At 45.8% G+C, this 21,326-nt stretch overlaps 1 protein-coding gene across 8 annotated transcripts in view; it reads right to left on the bottom strand.

Moving 5' to 3' along the window:
• Nucleotides 1-21,326, bottom strand: part of LOC147618736 (uncharacterized) — a 110,535-nt gene that overhangs the window by 18,218 nt on the left and 70,991 nt on the right. For 3 of the 8 annotated variants that reach the window (XM_086773777.1, XM_086773778.1, XM_086773775.1), the window contains 4 exons: nt 14,711-14,914; nt 14,050-14,165; nt 10,091-10,205; nt 9,729-9,869 (listed from right to left, as the gene is read on the bottom strand). In XM_086773777.1, coding sequence (XP_086629903.1) covers nt 9,729-9,869; nt 10,091-10,205; nt 14,050-14,165; nt 14,711-14,914 — 576 coding nt within the window. Of the gene's footprint in view, nt 1-9,728; nt 9,870-10,090; nt 10,206-12,570; nt 13,736-13,936; nt 14,166-14,710; nt 14,915-21,326 lie in introns of those variants that run through there. The other 5 variants (XR_015261951.1, XM_086773776.1, XM_086773781.1 and 2 more) reach the window with 5 other exon arrangements.

A 21,326-nucleotide genomic window follows, 5' to 3' on the forward strand; every position in this document is an offset into this window, starting at 1 on the left:
GATTGGTGTGCTTTCAAAGGATTCTGCAAAGTGTTTTCAGTTGAAGGCAAGATAACACTAGAAAGACTGTTTGCCACTGCTAAAATTGGTACTGTTTTGTACATAGGTACATCAGGCCTAAGGCAATAAACCCCTCAAAAAGGGCAAGGAAAAATTAGAGGAAGTCTTCCATGCATGGTCAACCTCTCTTAGACAGGAATTACATCTGCAAGGGGAGGACTTTATTTCAGAAAGAGAAGAAAAGGGGGACCACACTAGGGCCTAGTAATTCCATCCGAAGCTATATTGGTCTTCCTAGAATTATTCATGGGCTTTCCTCCAAAGACTGAGGAATGTTGTCCACTGCTTACAGGCTTGGCAAACATGCCATCTGGTGAGGAGGCCCCGGGGCTTGAGGCCCACGGGAACAAACCGCAAAGGGCAAAGTGGGCCTTTGAGGTGGTGAACCTGATATTCACTAGCCGAACAATACCCCTCATAGCCAATGGCAAGGCCCCGTCTCCATGGTCCATGATACCAAACCCCATGTGATAAAACTTGTACCTTCCTGGCCCTACGAAATCTGCGGAACTTGTTGCACTTCAGGACAATCCCACAAGTAGTGGCAGCTTTAATCCACACCCCTTACAAAAAGCTCTCCAACCCATGCTATTAAACTGACGTGCTCTCAGCCAAAGGAAAAAGGTCACTTTGCATGAGCTGCGACTAACCCATAAACAACCCAAGAACCTAACCTATCATATCGTGATCCATCTAGTGTGCCTGCTAGGAAGGCATGCAACCTCTGCCTTAGAGCTAAATTTCCCACCTCGAGTGCACCATGTAATGCACCTATATGATCTGGATGGCCAAAATCTCCCATTTTACACCCATTAAGAGGGGCCATGGTTGGCAAATGTAGGGCGCACCAGATGTCAGATAGTGTCCATGTGTTAGCTCCGCCAATGGCATCCAGCTACTCAAACAATTAGTGCCAACAAGAGTAAGGCCTCCTATCTGGTCTCCTAAAGGCTAAAACAGTGCATGTAGCTGCCCTTTCCCATGTGAAAACCAGCAGTAGAGGCAGCCCCACTCATACTCAAGAACCCGAAGGGCAGTTCTCACAAGACAAGATGACCACCCTAGTCTTCTCTTGTTTCATGATGGGTGAAACATTCTTTCTTCGACGTTTCATTTGTGCACGCTGTCCCCAAAGCATCAAAATATAAGTTGCTGATATGCAAAAACATAATGCAATGTGACGCCCAAAAAAAAGGACCTGGCGATGCTGATGTGGCACTGCCACGTGGCATAATAGTAGCGCAGTGCCACCTTACAAGCTTGGAATGATGCCACTAGCTTTTAAAAAGCAAAAGATTAAAAGCTTTCTAAATACTAAAAAGAGGAGAGCTTTTATTATTAAAAAGATGCTTTTTGGGAATTAAGTGAGTTTTAAAGTGCTTTTGGGCAAGATCTATAAATTCAGCTATTCTCTCATTGTTGAAACATGTAGAAAGATAAGAGAGCTAAATAGCTCTAAGAACTTGTATTCAAGACTCCTCCAAGCGGTTTTATCTAATATATCTTGGAGGAGGGGTAGGCCCAAGGCTATTCCGACCCCTAGTGTGGTGTCTACTCTCTCTACTCTCTATATTTTGTTTATTTTTAGATTTTCTAAAGGTTTTACGTGTGAAGTTGTTGTTTTCTTAAAGTTGAGTTACGTACTCGTGCTGCAACCCTTATGAAGGCCTTTTACAATGGTATCAGAACGAAGGTTATCTCTCTCTTCTACGAGGAATAATGATCCTTAGGCGGAGTGCTTATTGCTTTTTCTTCAAGCAATGGGAAGCACTCACCAAAGAAGAGGACCAAGTCACCAAAAGTGGAAAGTAAATCCAAAAAGACCCAAGAACCCACATGGTCAAAGAGACTATGACCATTTTGGACACTATTCTCCAAGATCTTGACTCGATGAGAACTTTTGGGCAGCTATCTAAGAAGATCAAGCAAATGAAGAATGGGGATGAGCAACCAACAAAGGTGGATGCAGCTGAAAATCAAAAGTGGAAGGAAGAGGAGCCATTCCAAATGAGCCCACTCTCATCGTGGGAAAAGCCGACATAGTCGAAAAAGGTCCAGAAGCCCCCCTTCTTCATCAAGCCTTTCATCATCTTCTTCTTCTTCTTCTTCTTCCCCTTCTAGGTCACCCTCTCCACGGCATGGAAAGAAGGGGAAGAAATGTAAGCGCAAAGCTAAGGAGTTCAAAGGAGGAGGAATGGTGCAGTTTACACCATATGATGGAGCTTATGGTTACACAGACAAAGCCCTTACTTTTATCTGCCAATTTGATATTGCTTTTGGTTCTGAAAACTATTTGGAGTCATCCAAGATTTGCGTGGCTAGTTCACATCTTACGGAGATAGCCAATGCATGGGGGAGTGCATTCATGGTTGAGGGAACATCTCCCAAGAAATGGAAAGACTTCAAGAAGCAATTTCATGATCAGTTTTTACCAAAGTTTGAAGATGATGTGCACCTTGCATGGTAAAGATTGCAGATGGAAACATGTGAGACAGTTGATCACTACAATAAGAAATTTTGGGATGTGTATCTCAAGATTACTGCTTTTAAAGAGATTTATGAGAAGTCTAAGTTAATAGAGTATTGGGCCGGTTTGCATGACAACATTCAAGATTTTGTGAATGTATGCCCGAATGATACCATTCAAGATTTGATGCATTCAACTTCAGTTGCTACCAAGGTCCAGTTCTACATGGTAGATGAACCAAAGAAACGGATGAGTATTGGAGATCAAAAGTCTTCAGTACTTGAGAAAAAACTCACTCTCAAGTATCTCTTCTAAGAAACTTGAGAATTAGCTAGAATGGAAATCCATAGCCAGAATGGAAATCCATGTACTTGAGAATTAGCCAGAATGGAAATCCATGTACATATCTCATGTACGGATTTTCCATTCTGGCTAATTCTCATGAGATACGCAGCTTTGCTGGGTCCATCCACACTCCCTTGGATGAATCTGACAAGTGGCCAATGTCGTCTACATAAAGTAGTATGGGGATCAATATGTCTGCCAATGTGGGACCAGCCCCGCATAATCCATCAATGAAGCTCGAGATCTCATCAATGTAAAGGCCAAAAAGAGTGAGTTCACATGTCTTGGTACTTTGTACCTGGATAAGGCTTGTTCTCCAACAGCAGAACCGACGAGAGCCCATCACCGTGGATACATGAGCCTAAACCACACTGCCCCCTCACAGCAGGCCCATGGGAGTCGCATCAAATCAAGCGCACACACTCTAGAGAGCTAGATGCCCTTGTCCCGTCGGACCCTGCCCAGCTTCACTTCATCAACCCCGGATTCAAGAGATCCTGGCCTGCCATCAAGCAGACTTTTCCTCACAGCACTAGCCTTCTTGTATCACGCATGATGGACATCCTGGATGGCCCTTGCCCAGCATACAAGGTTGATTGACTGTTTTTATTCAGCTCTCCTATATCCCATCACTTATTGTACCCTATACCTAGCAGAGTAGGATCTAGATTTTTCAACTTGTATAATCTCAAATTAAAAGATCTTAGCTTTCAGTTTTCAATTTTCAGTTTTAGTTTACTGTTGCTTTTTCTTATTTCATCCATGAGACGAGATTTCATGGACATCATTTAGTATACGCAACATTTTGGTCTCATAGACCCTTTGGGTTAATATAACTTTCTTTCTGTCCTCTCTCTCTCTCTCTCTCTCTCTCTCTCTCTCTCTCTCTCTCTCTCTCTCTGCATATCATGATTGTATACTCCATGCATATAGCTTTGCATTCTCCTAGTAGTAGAGCTCCATCCCCTCCCCCACTCATTGTACTTATTGCACACCCAGATTTAGCTTTTTAGTTCAGTACTTTTTCATTTTGTTGGGATGACAGAGGATACCCCACACAGGTACACTGATTTGTCTCATAGGCCGAGTTCGGTCTTTTGGAAGCGTTAATAAAATCTTTCTTTCTTTCTTTCTTTCTCTCTCTCCATGATGAGGATGACAATGATGATCCATACATATCTAAATTTACCTAGGGATTAGTGTTAGTTTTTTTGTTATGTTCTCTTTTTTTCCATGATGAGATTCCATGGACACATCGTAGACCTTTTTGTTTCATAGACCCATTGGGTCTTTTGCAAGACCTTAATATATATCTTCTTCTTCTTCTTCTTCTCTCTAGCTAGTACGACAAGGAATGTCGTGATACCCGAGCCCATCTACATCGGGAGATGGCACTAGGATCCACCACTCACCCGCAGGCGCGAGTGATCTTTCGACGTCTCACACGGAGAAAGAAGAGAGCCTACCTAGCCAAGCTTGAGCGGGAGCTATACCAGCTATTTCTTGGAAGGGCCTATAAGGAGGCCTAGAGAATCTTCCAGGATCATCGGCTTCCGAGTCCAGTTACTTCACCCAGCACCTAGCACACCTATGCCACCTCTCTCTACCATGCCCCCGAGCAGCCACCTCTCCCCCATCCACCCGAACCTTATCCCCTACACTTTTCCTTCTTTCACCTCAGCATGGTGAGAGATGCTATTGATAGGATAAAGATTGGGAGAGCACAAGATCATGATGGACTTCTCACCGAGCATTTCTCCCATGCTAGGCACACGCTAGCCCCTTTACTAGTTCACATGTTTAACAGGGCTTTATGTGAGGGCTTTCCCGTCAGCTGGTCATCGAATACTATTGTACCTATCTTGAAAGCAGGTGACCACATGGACCCCAACAACTACAGGACTATCATGATTGGGTCACACCTTGGCCAAGATTTATGGTTCGATTTTGGAGCATGAGCTTAGTAGATGGTCCGAGGATCAGAGACTTAGAGCATCGGGGCAGGCAAGCTTCGCGAGAGGGCACTCCACACTAAATCATATCTTTACACTACGGGGGATCATTGAGGAGGGGAGTGCTCATGGGCATCGAATATACTGCTATTTTGTGGATTTCCACAAAGCTTTTGCAACATTCCCACGGGCCAGACTAATGAGGAGACTGCAGGATATGGGAGTGCCAACAAAGATGCTTTGGGGGATTATTACACTCTATGAGTCAATCACAGGCAGAGTACGGGCTCCAGGAGGTGACTCAGAGATCATACACAGCACTATTGGGGTGAAGCAGGGCTGCCCCTTCTCTGCTACTCTATTTGGTCTATACATTGACGAGATCTCGGATTACATAGACAGACAAGGAGGACCAGGAGCACATTTGGCATGAGTCCTAATACCGATCCTCTTGTATGCAGATGATATTGTTCTTATTTTTGATTCACCAAAAGGGCTGCAGAGGCGTTTGGATGCATTACAGGCCTTTTGCAAGGACCGGGACCTCACTGTAAACCTTGGAGAGCCACGGTCATGATCTTTAACACCTCCTCACAGTGGATAAGTAGATATATAGTACAGTTTACATACAATGGAGAGCCTGTGGAGTATATTACCTCATATGTATACCTTGGGATCACATTTGCTAGACCTCATTTCTCGATGCGAAAGGAGGCCGAAGCTAGATTGATGAGGGGATATGCAGCCCTTGGCTCGCTAGAGAGGCAATGCTCACAGATATAGTTTCAAGAGCCGAGGACGAAGCTTTGGCTATTTGATACTCTAGTTACACCTGCACTACTATACGGTGCCCCCATCTGGGGTCCTAGCTTATACCACAGGAAGAGACAGAGGAGAGAGCCGACCGAAACAGATACAGAGGAGGTATATGATGGGTGGAAGCCGATGGAGAGGCCCCTAGTGGCGATGATCTCACGCATGATTAGGGTTCACTATATTCACACCCTATAAGGGTTTCTGTTTACCTTCCAGTTCCAGTTTCATTTTCTAGGTGCCAGTAGTATCATCTTTATTTTTCATTTTCTAGTTTTTTATCGACATTGTATCAGATCCACCATGACGTAACTTTTTGGTCTCATAGGTCATTATGGCCTTTTGAAGACGTTAATATAACATTTCATTTCATTTCTCTCTCTCTCTCTCTCTCTCTCTCTCTCTCTCTCTCTCTCTCTCCCCTGAGGGTATGCAGCGTCATCTGGATGCTTTACATGAGTTTGCACATGATAGTGGATTGTCTGTCAACCTTGGCAAAACCAAGGTTATGGTGTTTAACACCACGCCACAGTGATCAGCTCCCACATTTACATATGGGCAGGAGATTGTGGAGTATACAGATGCATATACATATCTTGGGGTAGTATTCAGTGGGCCACTGTTTTCGATGAGGAGAGTAGCAAAGACTAGATTGACTAGAGCACATGCAGCCCTGGGAGGTTTGGAGAGGATGTGTTCGTAGGTTCAGTTTCAGGAACCTCGAACGAAACTTCGGCTTTTTGACACTCTAGTGACATCAGCTATGCTTTATGGAGTGCAGATATGGGGACCTTAAGTGGGCCATCACAGCGCAGGCGGGTGGAGAGGTATGGAGAGGCCTTTGGTGTCTATGATTGCTAGGATTATTAGAGCCAAGGCCGTGGTACCTCATGAGATTATTCGAGCAGAGCTGGCGGCTGCCCCTCTGCTGATTGAGGCTCTTACGAGATCAGTCTCCTACATACATGGCTTGTGGGATCTCCCCTGAGATAGATATGCACGCCTCGCCCTTGAGTCCTCCCGACAGTTAGCTTTACAGGGAGACACGGCTTGTTGGTATGGACAGATGACATCTTGGTTCCAGGCACATGGTTTTAGCATGGACAGATTGCCTCCCTTCCAGTATTCTCTGGAGGCACCCTCTCTCACTCTCACACGGACAGAGATTACCAGACTCATCCGTCAAGATTTAGTTCAGCTGGACATTAGGAGGACATGGATACAGCCGACTGAGGAGCTGGGCACGAAGATGGCTTTCTACAGAGAGCATTTTCTTCAGCTCACAACAGATGGTTTTGTGATCAGACCCAGTTACATGGATGTACACTTGTCTCATGCAGTACGATGTGCTATTGGTCAGATTCGCACATCCTCACACCAGCTTGAGATTGAGATTGGCCGATATAGAGGTATACCAGCTGAGACCAGGATATGTCGAGTATGCCATGGGGAGCCAGAGACAGAGCTGCATTATATATGCCATTGTACTGCATGCTATGAGATACGTGGTCGTTTCCACTGTTTATTCAGAGAGGGTTTGTTTTGGACCACTTTCCAGAGTCATGGGGTACCAGGACCAGAGGTGTTTGGGATTGTTCTTGCTTGAGCTGCGGAGATATAGAGATAGCCTGCTTAGGCGCACAGAGAGCCAGACGCAGAGGCACATTACAGACTTCTTTAGTCCAGCCATCACTGCACCAGATGGACCACAGCAGCAGCAGGACATGGATACCGCCCACACCAGCGGTACACTGATTGATCGTGCGATTGAGCTTGGGTGGTCCAAACGCCCACGACTACGGAGGAGGGCATCCCAGCATAGACGGAGGTTGTAGCGGCGGATTCGGATTATTCTTGCGAGACATGCGGGACACCCAGTCAGGGTGCTGACCACAGAGGATATTGAGGAGATCCGCCAGCGTCCGATGCGGCACATATTGGAGGCACCTCCATAGTGTACCCCCCCGTCCCACATGATATTGTATCCCCTCACTGTACTCCACTCACCTACATAGCGTGCCCCCCCCTCACTATATTCACACCCTATAAGGGTTTATGTTTACCTTCCAGTTCCAGTTTCATTTTCTAGGTGCCAGTAGTATCATCTTTATTTTTCATTTTCTGGTTTTTTATCCAGACATTGTATCAGATCCATCATGATGTAACTTTTTGGTCTCATAGGTCATTATGGCCTTTTGAAGTCGTTAATATAACATTTCATTTCATTTCATTTCTCTCTCTCACACACACACACACATAGCTTTAGTCTTTGTTTCCCTATGTACCATCATCCATGATGAGATAACATGGACACTATTGAGGCACTTTTGGTCTCATAGACCCATTGGGTCTTTTGATGACGTTTAATATAACTTTCTCTCTTTCGGTCTCATAGACCCATTGGGTCTTTTGATGACATTTAATATAACTTTCTCTCTCTTTTGGTCTCATAGACCCAATGGGTTCTTTTAATATGACTTTCCATAGGTTATATGATGATGATGGTCCCACTTTGTATTGTATCATATGGCTCGGATTTGATATTCCCAACTCATAGCTCTAGTTTTTGTTTTCTTTTGTACCATGATGAGATTACATGGACACTATTGTATCACTTTTGGTCTCTTAGGCCCACTAGGTCTTTTGAAGACGTTTAATATAACACTCTCTCTCTCTCTCTCTCTCTCTCTCTCTCTCTCACTCTCACACGGACAGAGATTACCAGACTCATCCGTCAGGATTTAGTTCAGCTGGACATTAGGAGGACATGGATACAGCCGACTGAGGAGCTGGGCACGAAGATGGCTTTCTACAGAGAGCATTTTCTTCAGCTCACAGCAGATGGTTTTGTGATCAGACCCAGTTACATGGATGTACACTTGTCTCATGCAGTACGATGCGCTATTGGTCAGATTCGCACATCCTCACACCAGCTTGAGATTGAGATTGGCCGATATAGAGGTATACCAGCTGAGGCCAGGATATGCCGAGTATGCCATGGGGAGCCAGAGACAGAGCTGCATTATATATGCCATTGTACTGCATACTATGAGATACGTGGTCGTTTCCACTGTTTATTCAGAGAGGGTTTTGGACCACTTTCCAGAGTCATGGGGTACCAGGACCAGAGGTGTTTGGGATTGTTCTTGCTGGAGCTGCGGAGACATAGAGATAGCCTGCTTAGGCGCACAGAGAGCCAGACTCAGAGGCACATTACAGATTTCTTTAGTCCAGCCATCACTGCGCCAGATGGACCACAGCAGCAGCAGGACATGGATACCGCCCACACCAGGGGTACACTGATTGATCGTGCGACTGAGCTTGGGTGGTTCAGACGCCCACGACTACGGAGGAGGGCATCCCAGCATAGACGGAGGTTGCAGCGGCAGATTCGGATTATTCTTGCGAGGCATGCCGGACACCCAGTCAGGGTGTTGACCACAGAGGATATTGAGGAGATCCGCCAGTGTCCGATGCGGCACATATTATGAGATGGAGGCACCTCCATAGTGTACCCCTCCGTCCCACATGATATTGTATCCCCTCACTATATTCCACTCACCTCCATACCGTACCCTCCCCTCACTATATTCCAGTTCCAGTTTCATTTTCTAGGTGCCAGTAGTATCATCTTTATTTTTCATTTTCTGGGTTTTTTTTTTATCCAGACATTGTATCAGATCCACCATGATGTAACTTTTGGTCTCATAGGTCATTATGGCCTTTTGAAGACGTTAATATAACATTTCATTTCATTTCTCTAACATAGCTGAGGGAGACCTCTCGGCCATACTCATTAGGCCCATGCTTGATATTTTGGAGAGTGGTGTACTATCTATTGGGGACTGATGCTCCTCTCATGTTTCATGTTCAACGCCTGACTTCATGAATGGATAGTCAGGAACCTCAGAGTAACCAACCAATTTCCCCATCATGGACAGTGTATTCCACCTGCTGCAGTACCTATTTGAAATATCATTACTGTACTTAAAACCCTCAAATCATCTAGATTTGCTGCAGTGTAGGCCTAAAACATGTTTTCTTCTATAAATCGACTTGTCAAAACACATTGCAGAAGCTCTGAGAAATACATTTTTATTGGTTGTCTCCCCAACACACTCACGAATTCGGAAATCGAGCTGAAATAATTCACACTGTAGAGCCTCAAATTGAACGATTTCTTTTGGAACAGCAGCCTCATCTAATGATGCAGCAGCAACAGCAGCCACAACCTTACAAACAGTGCATAAATGCCAATATCACAAATTCAAAAAAGGTGATTATCTTGATAAAAAGAGAATCCAAGTGCATCCTTTATACGAAACTGAAGCAACAAAAGCTGGAATGACGAGCAAATTCTGTTAGAGAATGATTTCTTTAAGAAAATAAGACTTGTATGCCTTTATTGATTTTGTCAGCACATTAACTGCAAGCAAAAGAAGCACAAGCTTACATCTGCTGATTGAGATTCACTCCTCACCACCTCTTCAGCAGCAGAAAGGGTAAGAGTGAACTTTTTTGCCGAGTCCTGGGCAATGGTCTTTGCATCTTCAAAGGCAATCTGTATCCTGTGAAAAAGACAACTTTAAGGTGGAATGAATAGTAGCTAAAAACTGTATAATAGAGAGAGACAGAAAGAAAGAAAGTTATATTTAAGGTCTCCTAAAGACCCAATGGGTTTATGAGACCAAAGTGATACAATGCTATCCATGGTATGTCTCATCATGGAAAAGAAAAACAAAACAAGTACAAATAGCATAGCTCTCTGAAAGTAGAGGCTGATACAATGATCATCATGGGGAAGTACATGGGTTATAAGCACTAGTACAAGAGACTCATCACATGGAGTACATGAGAATATGAAGCATGTGGGGCACATCATCCTCTAGTAGAGGGTACACCTCTCTCAAGTATGTCGAGCATGGAGTTACTAAGTATCGACGAGAGGTCCCGTTCTATCACGGTACGTGGGAAGGTGGTGTGATGGCAGTGGAGCATGTCCTGGATCTGGAGCTGATGGGAGGATCGTTGTTGGTGTCCCATAAGCTGGGGACGTTGGGTACGTTGAAGCGTGCACGCCCATTCTGAAGTGGGTGGACCACCCAACTGGGTCCACTATGCCAGTATCCTCTCCCTAGGCCCGGAATAAACAGGTGATGGGTTAGCTGGGGTCCAGTATGCCGGTATCCTCTCCCTGGGCCCGGAAGAAACTGGTGATGGCCAGCTCCCAAGGAAGGAGGGGTGGTGGCTGTGGACAACACTCTCTTAGGAGTGTATCTCTGTGTCTGCGAAGATCTAGTAGGAAGAGTCCCATGCAGCGGTGTCCCGGGAAATCCATGATCATGGATAATGGGCCAAAACCCTCATGGAAGAGACAGTGCTACCTCCCTCCGATCTCATAGTGCATTGGGCAGTGACAGGTATAGTGCTCCTCTGTCTCGACCCCTGTGTGGCATAATCTGGAGATCCTCTCATCCCGAGATCTTCGAATGATCTCTCCATCTCTGAATATTCGCTCTGCGTGCCCCGTCTCTACCCCTAGGCAGTGGGAGGATACCCGTAGCTGTACAATCACGATCCGCATGGCATGTGGCATGTGAATACCCAGGTAAGCCTTGCTGCCAGATGAAGCCATCCTCTGTGAGCCTGAGGAAATGATCTCTGTAGAAGTGCATCTTGGGTGGGAGCTCCGAGGGTGCAATCCATGTGCTGTGTATGTTGAGGCTAAGGAGGTTGAACCGGATAGTCCAGTAGACATCCTTATGGGAGAGCTGGAGAAAAGGGGGAGTCCAAACTGTACTGAAGAGGTGGTCCATGTGGAGCCCGTACCATGCTCCAGTGTCACCCTCAAGTGCGAGCTGTGGTGAGGATTGCACTTGTGGTGAGGACTCTAGGGCAAGCCTGGAGTATCTGTGGGGGCTCATCGTGCTGATGAAGTGGAGGTAGGTGGCTGTCTGAAAAAGTGCATCTACCACCACAGGGCCACAGCAAACTCTGCCTGAATGATCGCATGCGGGACCAATGGTTTGTTGCGAACAATGCGAGAGAACATCATGACCTCGGGCCTCTCCACACGCTGCCAATACTGCTTTAATATATTTGGTCCCCAGTAAGGTGCTCCCTGCATCAAGGCTAGTGTGACAAGGGTGTCAAAGAGCCAAGTTCTAGTCCTGGCTCCTGAAAATGGGCCTGGAAGCAGTGTCACTCAAGTTGGGCCAAAGCTGCATATCACCGTGTCGCTCTACTGTGTGCTGCTGTGGCCATGGTAAAGCGGGGGCCACTACCAGGAGCTCCGAGACACATGATGGGACAGGGCTCCCCTATACCTGAAGCTCAATCTGGATGTGTAGGGGTGGGAGGTGTTGAAAACCATTACCTTGGTTTTATTAAGGTTAACAGTGAGATCTCCCTGTGTACAGAAAACTTGTAGAGCATCTAGGTGTCTCTGAAGCCCCTCGGATGAATCTGATATGAGCACAATGTCATCTGCATAGAGTAGGAGGGGAATAAGTATGCCTACAAGTGGAGCGCCTGGCCCACCTAATCTATCAAAGAAGCTCTAGATCTCATCAAGTTAAAGGCCAAAGAGAGACAAAGGGCAGCCCTGTTTCACCCCAAAAGTTCTAGAGATCTCCTCTGACATCCCTCCTGTGGGGCTCTCACCAGTAGTACCTGTGACAGACTCATAAAAAGCGATGACCTTCCAAATCATGTCAGACAGAGCCCCGATCTCCTATAGGCGCTGGAGTAGTCGGGTGTGGGAACACTATCAAAAGCTTTGCGGAAGTCCACACAGCAGCAATATGTCCTCTGATGACGTGCTCTGCTCTCCTCGATGATGGGTCGAAGGGTGAAGATGTGGTCAAGGGTAGAGTAGCTCCTCCAGAAGCCTACTTGTCCTAGGGCCCTACATCCCTGTCTCTCTGCAAAAGGAATGAAGCTCTATCTCTAGCACCGATCCATATAGCTTGGCCAATGTGTGGCCAAGCATGATTGTCTTGTAGTTATTGGGGTCAAGTGGATCTCCGGATGTGGGTGACGGTGTTAGTGGACCGCGAAGGTGGGAAACCCTCACACATGGCAATAGGTAATCCACGGTGTTGGAGCCCCCTCAGTGTGGAAAGCAGGTGCAGGCGCATGAGGAGGGCGAGCAGGGCATCCCGTTATAAATAACGAGACCTTGTGATGTCCAGCTCCTACAGTCTGATGGGGTCATCCAAATCAAGTAGAGGAACATGGCGCCTCCAGGCAGTGGCATTGAAATCTCCCAGTAGGAGGACTTCACCCAGGCAAGATCTCCATGATATCACTGTAGAGTAGTAGGAAAGCTGACTGGCCATGCTGCCCAACATAACGGGAGTGGCTCAGTGGGAAATAGCATACTGCATATGGATAGCTCTCTTCCCAGTCAACTGTAGCCGCACCCATAGGTGCCGTGCCTCTTCGTCCTTCCGGACGGTGCTAAGAATCTGGACCACAATGCCTCCCGAGCCTTGTACCCCTCCTGATGTGCAGGTCTCACCCCAGAAGGCTGACTCCCACTCGTAGCCCACTATGTATGGTAGTCCCCTCTCGGGCCTCTGGTGTGTCTCTGTGTAGAAGATGATGTCCCTACCTGTGAGGATCTTGCTCATCCCTCCTGTGTCAGACCACATATTGCCATTGCAGTTCCATACAGCTAGCCTCAACTGTGTGGTCTCATAGACCCCACGCCCCTATTTGGGGTCACGCTCGGTGATGATGATGCGGCCATCTCTGCTGTAGGCAGCCCACTTGCCCGCCTTGCGGGCCTCCTATACAATCACCATGCCTCTCAAACGTCTACCCAAGACCCAAAAAGTCTATATGACTAAGAATCAGTACATATGATCCATGAATAACTGGATGTTGTAAACATGAAAAAAGAACAAAGAAAAATGGGGCCGCATACTACCTGCACCCATGTATACAATGAAGAGAGTCAAAGCTCATCAGATGTCATCCTCCTCCCGAGTGGTGTACAGTGGAGGTGCAAAAAGAAGAGAAGGGGGGAGAGGGGGGGTTGGTTTTGGTGTTTGTTCATTGTGATTGAAAACAAGCTAGAACTTGTAAAACCAACCTACAAAATGAAAAAGACCAATTCAACCAAGCCATTCAGGCTGCCAAATAAGGTTACTTTTTGTGCAGTTTTGCTTTACTCAGCATATGGTACTTTCTAGCTATGGCTCTACAGACTGGCTCCATCAGAGCTTAGCTAAAAACATGATGATAAAAGAAGGAATGAAAATCCTTCAACAGATGGAAAAGAACAGCCACAAACCTGTTGATAGATTTGTCTGGGTTCTTCAAGACTGGCAAAACATAGTTTTCCGAAGTACCAGCATCATGGCTATGTATAACAATCAAAATGCGAAAATATATACAAAAGTGAACCTTGTCCTTTGCTGTGGGGAGTTCTCATCAGCATCCATTGTGCTATCTCCAAAGTTCTCTGCAGGATTGCAAAACTGACTTTCCTGCTCGTTGAACCTTTGTTGGAGATTTGACTGCTGTCAAAGCACAACACCCAAACAAAGCATTTATTTTCTATATTTTCTAAGGTCTAAATCGACTTGTCAGCCCTGAATAAAACCACAACATAATGAAACTTCTATATCTCATCCATGCACACAATAATATGGATTTTTAAACACGAAAGCAGAACCTTGTACACTTATTTGGCATTAGATGTCATCAAATGCAACTTCTCCCAACCAACACATATATCCAAATTGTCACATCAATACCATGTAGACTTCCACTGTAGCGGTGCTATACATCAGCAACACTCCAATGTAAAATTGCATTAATTATTACTTTCCTCAATTATTTGGAAACAAACTCTTCACAGGGTCATCTTGCATGATACAAATACCGTGCTTGAAGCAGAGATAAGTAATACTAAACATACTAAAATCTTCCAAACGATGCGTAACAGTCAAGAATTCATGTAGATACAAACTTCACAGAGAAAGTACATCAATAGCATACTATTGCCTCCAACGTTACTTGAAATGCAAACATCTTTAAAAATGGCTTTAAATAAATCACCCACCTGGCTTGACAGTTGTTCCTTGAGAGAGGCCTTATCCTTTAGAGCCACCTCAAGGGCCTGTGCTTCCTGTTTTAGACGTTGAATCTTTTGAAGATTTATCTTTATAGCTGTTAAATGTACGGTCCCATTCTGGAACCTTAACAGCTCAGACTCCTTCAACAGCCCTTCCAACTTACATAAAACTTCCTCTACAGTCTGCAAATCCTGTACCATATAAATACCACTTCAATTTACAAAAATGACAGCTCCTGTTCGTTCTTTCTGACAGATTATGCAAAACAGATTTGAGTCCTTCAAAACCATAATCTACATATCAATTGAATGACAAATAAACTTCCCAAAAAGTAAAAAAATATGAATAAATGATTGAATAAATGTCTGATAGTAAGAACTGGGGCCAAATTCGTTTCATACCAACACCACTAATGCAGGGATCAACACTTCAAAAGACCAAAATGGAAGGGACAGCAAGAGAAATGAAAAACTACTGTGAAAGGTTACCTGAACAAGAAATTCTTAAGAAATCCCCCCTCTGCAGGGGGCAGTTACATGGAAAAGAACCAGTTACAATTTCTGCATACTACCTACCTCTTCACGATTCAAGGATCCCATGACAAATTGACCAGTGGTAAAAGAACAACAATGCAAGCATGCATAAACACTGTGTTGCAAATCTCAAGTGCCAACAAGAAGAAGAAGAGATTGATAAGATTTACCTAAAACCCCCCAACACTTTAAAAAACCCATTCCAAGATAATAGGTGGTGAGAAATAGCACAGAAGTTCTAAAATCAGCCTTTGGGGAGTAGTGCTAGATTCTGCAAGGAAAACCTTTGCAAAGAAAGTGGCTTTCAAAATAATAGTGGAGACTACAAAGCAAGATCCTCAATGCTCATAGAAAAACTCATAGGAAAACCAAGTAAAGCATGTTGTACCAATCCAATGTTCTAGTTTTGCACAGTTTAGATTGGAAAAGTAAAAAATATGCAGTGCGAAGTCCAAACCAGGAGAGCTATGAGTCATATGAGCAATACAATTCATATGGATATCTAGAGAACATCCCCCATCCATTGACTCCTCCTTTGAAGCCTTGGTGCAACATAGAGCAAGACACTTCAACATGTCAAGCAGACACCTCTTCTCAATATTTCCATTGCTAGGGCCTACACCGTGTTGTTGAGTGTCCTCATAGAGCCGTCGCACCAAGTGCCCCAACTCCATCCTTGAATCCAAATACCAAACCCCAATGTCATTCCATACGGATGCACATGTTACAAGTGTGGATTCGACATGCCTTCAAGAATTGTCCCAACACTATGCCAATCGCCCCAATGGCACAAGAGCATCAGCCACTTTGATGAGCCTCAACTTGTTAAGCGTACAAGGAGGATTTTTTATTATTTTTTTTATCATTCCATTAGTTACCAAAATGCAGCTGAAACGGCTAAGTACATAACCCAATCTCAATCACGGGAGACAAGAACAGAGAGGGGCTCTTCCTTGTTGGCTGGCCGCTCTCGAAGGAAGGCCATCTCAATACAATGTTTTTTTTGGGGGGGAGGCGGGCGGAAAACAGCTGAACGGGTGGCCTGTAATGCCACATAACCTCGCTGTCTCTAACCCCGAGGAAAGGACTATTCCTCCAGATCCACAGAGAAGCCTCTCGGCGTTACACTCAAGGCCACCTTGCACCCACTAACCTTGGAGGGTGTGTATGGTGTCCATCCATATGCTCTAGATGGACTCTCCAGGTGGCGTGATAGTGCCCTCTATAGCCTCGTTACAGCGAGCACGCCAAATGTGCCATGCTGCATGCTACTAATGATCTCCCACCTCTGACAGGTGCCTGTGGTACTCCTCCCCTCTGTACTTGCTGAAAATGGGGCAGTCGCAATCCTGCGGTGAGAGAGGAGATAGGCGAGGCCCTATCCCATCTCCTCGTATGCTAGGGCCAGTGGTGACTCAGAGGCCTAGGCAACCGCCGCCCAAGACGGCTGACCTCCAGCTGCCAGCCAGGTGCCCATTGCCAAGCTCCTGTGAGCTATCTGCCAAGGAAAAGAGTAATCTTCCATGGACGGAAGCTCTTCCACAGCCGTTTCCAAAAATCTTAAAACAAACGCACGCGGATATCCTGGGTCTGCCAATGAATAGTTGCCGCTAGCGTACTGTCAACCTCTAGCATCTGAATCATGCAGCCAGATGGACTGGACTGCATACTAAAAAAAGGGATCGTCCCATTGCCACTCGCCCATGATCCCACTGCAGACTCCACCCAACCTTGCTCGGGCGCTTTTCTCACCCACCCTTGCTCAGGCCCCCAGGGCAGCAACATCTCTCTCTCTCTCTCTCTCTCTCTCTAACTCTCTCTCTCTCTCCCCCAATCAGGGTGCTGACCACAGAGGATATTGAGGAGATCCGCCAGCGTCCGATGCGGCACATATTATGAGATGGAGGCACCTCCATAGTGTACCCCCCCGTCCCACATGATATTGTATCCCCTCACTGTACTCCACTCACCTCCATACCGTACCCCCCCCCCCCCCCCCCTCACTATATTCACACCCTACAAGGGTTTCTGTTTACCTTCTAGTTCCAGTTTCATTTTCTAGGTGCCAGTAGTATCATCTTTATTTTTCATTTTCTGGTTTTTTATCCAGACATTGTATCAGATCCACCATGATGTAACTTTTTGGTCTCATAGGTCATTATGGCCTTTTGAAGACGTTAATATAACATTTCATTTCTCCAGCCTGCTGCCCTGCTACTGGCACATGGTAGGGTATGTGATGCAAGGGGATGAGGTCAGCACACATGGGGAACGAAGTGGCAAATTTAATGCAATACGGTGTAATGTTAACAAAGTGACCGATGCACATGTTAAAAACAGTCTGATTGCTATCAAAGATGTATGTAAAACTCAGGATGAGGAAATTGCAAATGTGCAGAAACAAATGGATGCATTGCTCAATGGGGACAAAATCTATGCAGACATGTACGCAAAAATGCAGACGATGGTCTATGATGAAATGCAAAAGAAATTTGAAGAATGGAAAGTCAGTATGCAGGAGGTATGGAAAATACAGATAGATGCATGCATCAAAGAATGTATTAAAGAGAAAGATGCTGTTATAGAGCAACTCCACAAAGAGGTGATGGAATACGGGGTACAAATTGAGTCGGTCACGAAAGAGGAAGGGGAAATCAAGGATATGCCAGAGCTCAAAAATGAGAAACGCTGAAAATACATGTAGAAACTGAGATGAGGGCCTGGAACGAGGCAGCCAAGAAACATGTAGCAAAGAATCCCAAATGGGTTGAGGTCGTTAAGGAGCAAAAAGATCCAACCCCACCCTCTGTTGTCATAAATGACAACACTCGAGGAGGAAAAACGCACGAAGATACTTGTACGGGCTACTGGGCTAAAAGAAACAGAGAACCCAGAGGATGATACTAAGGAACTATGTAAAATGATGGGCATTGACACACCACAGCACAAAGCTGCATGGAGAGTAGGGAAGAAGATGTCTGACAGACAGCCACCACAGGAAATAGGGCCCAGTGATCATAAAGGAAAGGAGAGGGCATTCATCTTGCGCTTTCCTGATCTTGAATCCTGCCAGGAATTTTTGGCTAAGAGACCGACACTTGGGGGGAAGGGGGTCTTCCTACGAGATGACCTCACTTTGAACCAATTGGCCCATATGCAGGAATGTATGCCCCAGATAAAAGAAGCGAGAGAAAAGGGGAAACTTGCCTTCTACAGAGGAGGACGGGTGGTCATAGAGGAGAGACACCCCCAATGACGGTGCGAGACCCATGAGACTACATTATAGTTCACAGTATGGAACTGCAATGGAGCACTGAGATTAGATGCAGGTATGTTTGAGGACACCTTCAAAGGAAGGGATATTATCTTTTATGCTGAGACGCACCAATGCCAGAACAGCATGCTCCCAGTGGTAACTGAATACAGATGGGAGTCGGTCTTCCGCGCATGCCCGCACACAGTTGGTGGCACCCAAGGATCTAGGGGAGTGGTAGTGCTCTTCAGAGAGGAGTTGAGCCCCATCATACAGGCAATGCGTAGGGACGAGGAGGCCCGATATATGTGGATCAGGGTAAGGATGGAGGGTCCCAAGAGATCTCTATATTGCCATCTGCTATTTTGCACCTTCCACTTCGAGATTTTAGACTCTTGGGCGGTCCCCCTATTAAGTATTATATACCTAGATGAATCCAGGAACATGCCCAAATTCAGCTTTTAGGAACGTGCATGTTATATACTCATGGTAGTCAACCCACAAGACTATATAACTATCAACTCCATTATGCATAGTATGGACTAGATACAATGACATCCCCACTAACGTCATCAGTGCCCAATAGTGGGTGTAGAACTCTGTATCAAGATATGCTCTCACACACGCACTCCACACACACACACACATAAGAGCATATATTCACACAAAGGCCTTGGTACTGAGTTTCTGTCAAACCTCTTGAGATGCAGGGCGGACTCAGCCATAATGAAGCCTAGCACTAAGGGAAGAAGCAAATAGAAACAATTAGTACAGCAAATAAGTATTACATGATGATATTCTGGAGTTCTTTGCCATAGGCGACGTCCTACTCATGGGACACATCAATGCCCGCACAGCCGGTAGACAGTCCCCTCTTTTCAATATGGCAGAGGATATGTTCACAGAGCTTGCCACAGAGGACCTTGGTATTGAGAGGACATCGCATGACACTGCAGCTTGCACAGAGTATGGGGAGATATCTATTACAGCTAGGCGGAGCACATGGTTTAGCCATACTCAATGGCATCACTAGATGGCCAGACTCGGGAGCCTTCACTTGCTACCCTCTTCGCCATGGCACCAGCGTGGTAGACTATGTTCTTGCACCTTTATCGCTCATACCCCCAATCCAGGGACTTCCTGTTTCACCTTGCCCGATTGGAGTAGCTGCAGATCATGCATACATCTCCTTCACTATGGATTGTCACCTCGGAGATTTTTCAGTCTCTAGCCACGGCAGACCCTCATGCATCACTAGAGGCAGACCCTCATGCATCACTAGAGGAGCTCACTAGGCAGCTTGCAGACTCACTCCACTTTTCTGCAACCGCTGCTTTTCTGCACTCATTGGGGAGTCTGCCCCAAAATAGCTGGTATGATGACGAGTGCCGTGAGGCGAGAGCTAGACTACAGAGGGAGGTTGTTTTGGGATCCACCACTCAGCGACACGAACCGATCTTCTTCCGCAGTCGTACGAGGCGCAAGAATTGAGCTTTCCTTTCCCACCTAGCACGAGAGCTATACCAGCTTTTTTTAGAACGGGATTCAGGGAGGCTTGGAGACTTTTTCGAGAGCATAGCCCGCCCATGCCCATCACCTCAACGGCCACCTAGAGTCGGGTAGCTACCACCTCTACCAGATCCCAGAGCAGCCTGCTCTTCCAAATCCCCCCGAGCCCCGTCCACAGATTTCCACCTTCTTCAGGTTGAGCATGATTCATGATGCTATTGACATACTGCATGCATGGAAGGCCCCTGATCATGATGGCCTTGTTGCAAGAATTTGCATTTGTCTTAAGCTAGAGATATGTTGGCTCCCTTATTCATGCATATGTTTAACAGAGCTGTGTGTGAGAGCTTCCCTATGAGTTGAACCACTAACACTATTGTGCCCGTACTGAAATCGGGTGACCCCATGATTCCCACTAATTATCGTACTATCATGATTGGCCACACTTTTTTTTTCCTTTTTCAAAAAGAAGACTTCTATTAAGTATGAAAAAACTTCACAAAATGGAGATTTCACACCAAGCAAGGTGGAGATCTCAACCAATCAGGAACCTGTGCTGCCAATAGGGTCCCGAATGAGAGGATGTGAAAAAGATACCAATGTCCCACTCTCTCATAAACTGGCCGCGCTTCCTCTCCACAGCCCTTGACGGTCCCTAGATTCTAGCCCAAGTAGCCATAATGGTGTGAATAATATAACTCCAAATCCTGCAAAGACAATGAGAAACAAGAACAGGAGTACCCTCAATGGCCTCAGTGCATCTAGCCTTCCAGATATTCCAGGATGACATGCTAGCAATAATCTCCCAAGAGCTGTCTAACCTCTGTGCCAGAGGGACAAAGTGTGAAAGTGGCAAATCCTGAAGATAATACTACCGAGCAACTCGTTGCCTAACCATAATGGCTAAGCTCCTGTCAGTCCCCTCGAATCTCAACTGAGGCCCAGACTGTGTCAACCAAATGCTAGAGCCAAAAGAAATGATAGCATCCCTCTTCATCCTACCAAAGAGGTGTGCAATCGCAGACCAAACCCTTTGTGCTTCCCTGCATTCCCATAAACAATGGTAAACTGACTCCGAAACTCCTACACATCTAGGGCATGCTAGGCAAGCACCAGTAACAGACCTCCACTGATTGGTGGCCAGACCACCATGAAGAGAAACCCAGATAAAGGAGGAAATCTGTGGCTTCCTATAAGAATGCCACAATCTCTGCCAAAATACCCTCTGAATGTCAGTCGAAATGCCGTAAGATTCCCAATGGGGTCTAAGACTAGGGACACTCTGAATGTGTCCCAAGATAAGATGTC

The sequence above is a fragment of the Cibotium barometz genome, chromosome 34 (genome assembly GCF_041138505.1).
Source record: "Cibotium barometz isolate CiBa-2024 chromosome 34, ASM4113850v1, whole genome shotgun sequence".
NCBI classification, from domain to species: domain Eukaryota; kingdom Viridiplantae; phylum Streptophyta; class Polypodiopsida; order Cyatheales; family Cibotiaceae; genus Cibotium; species Cibotium barometz.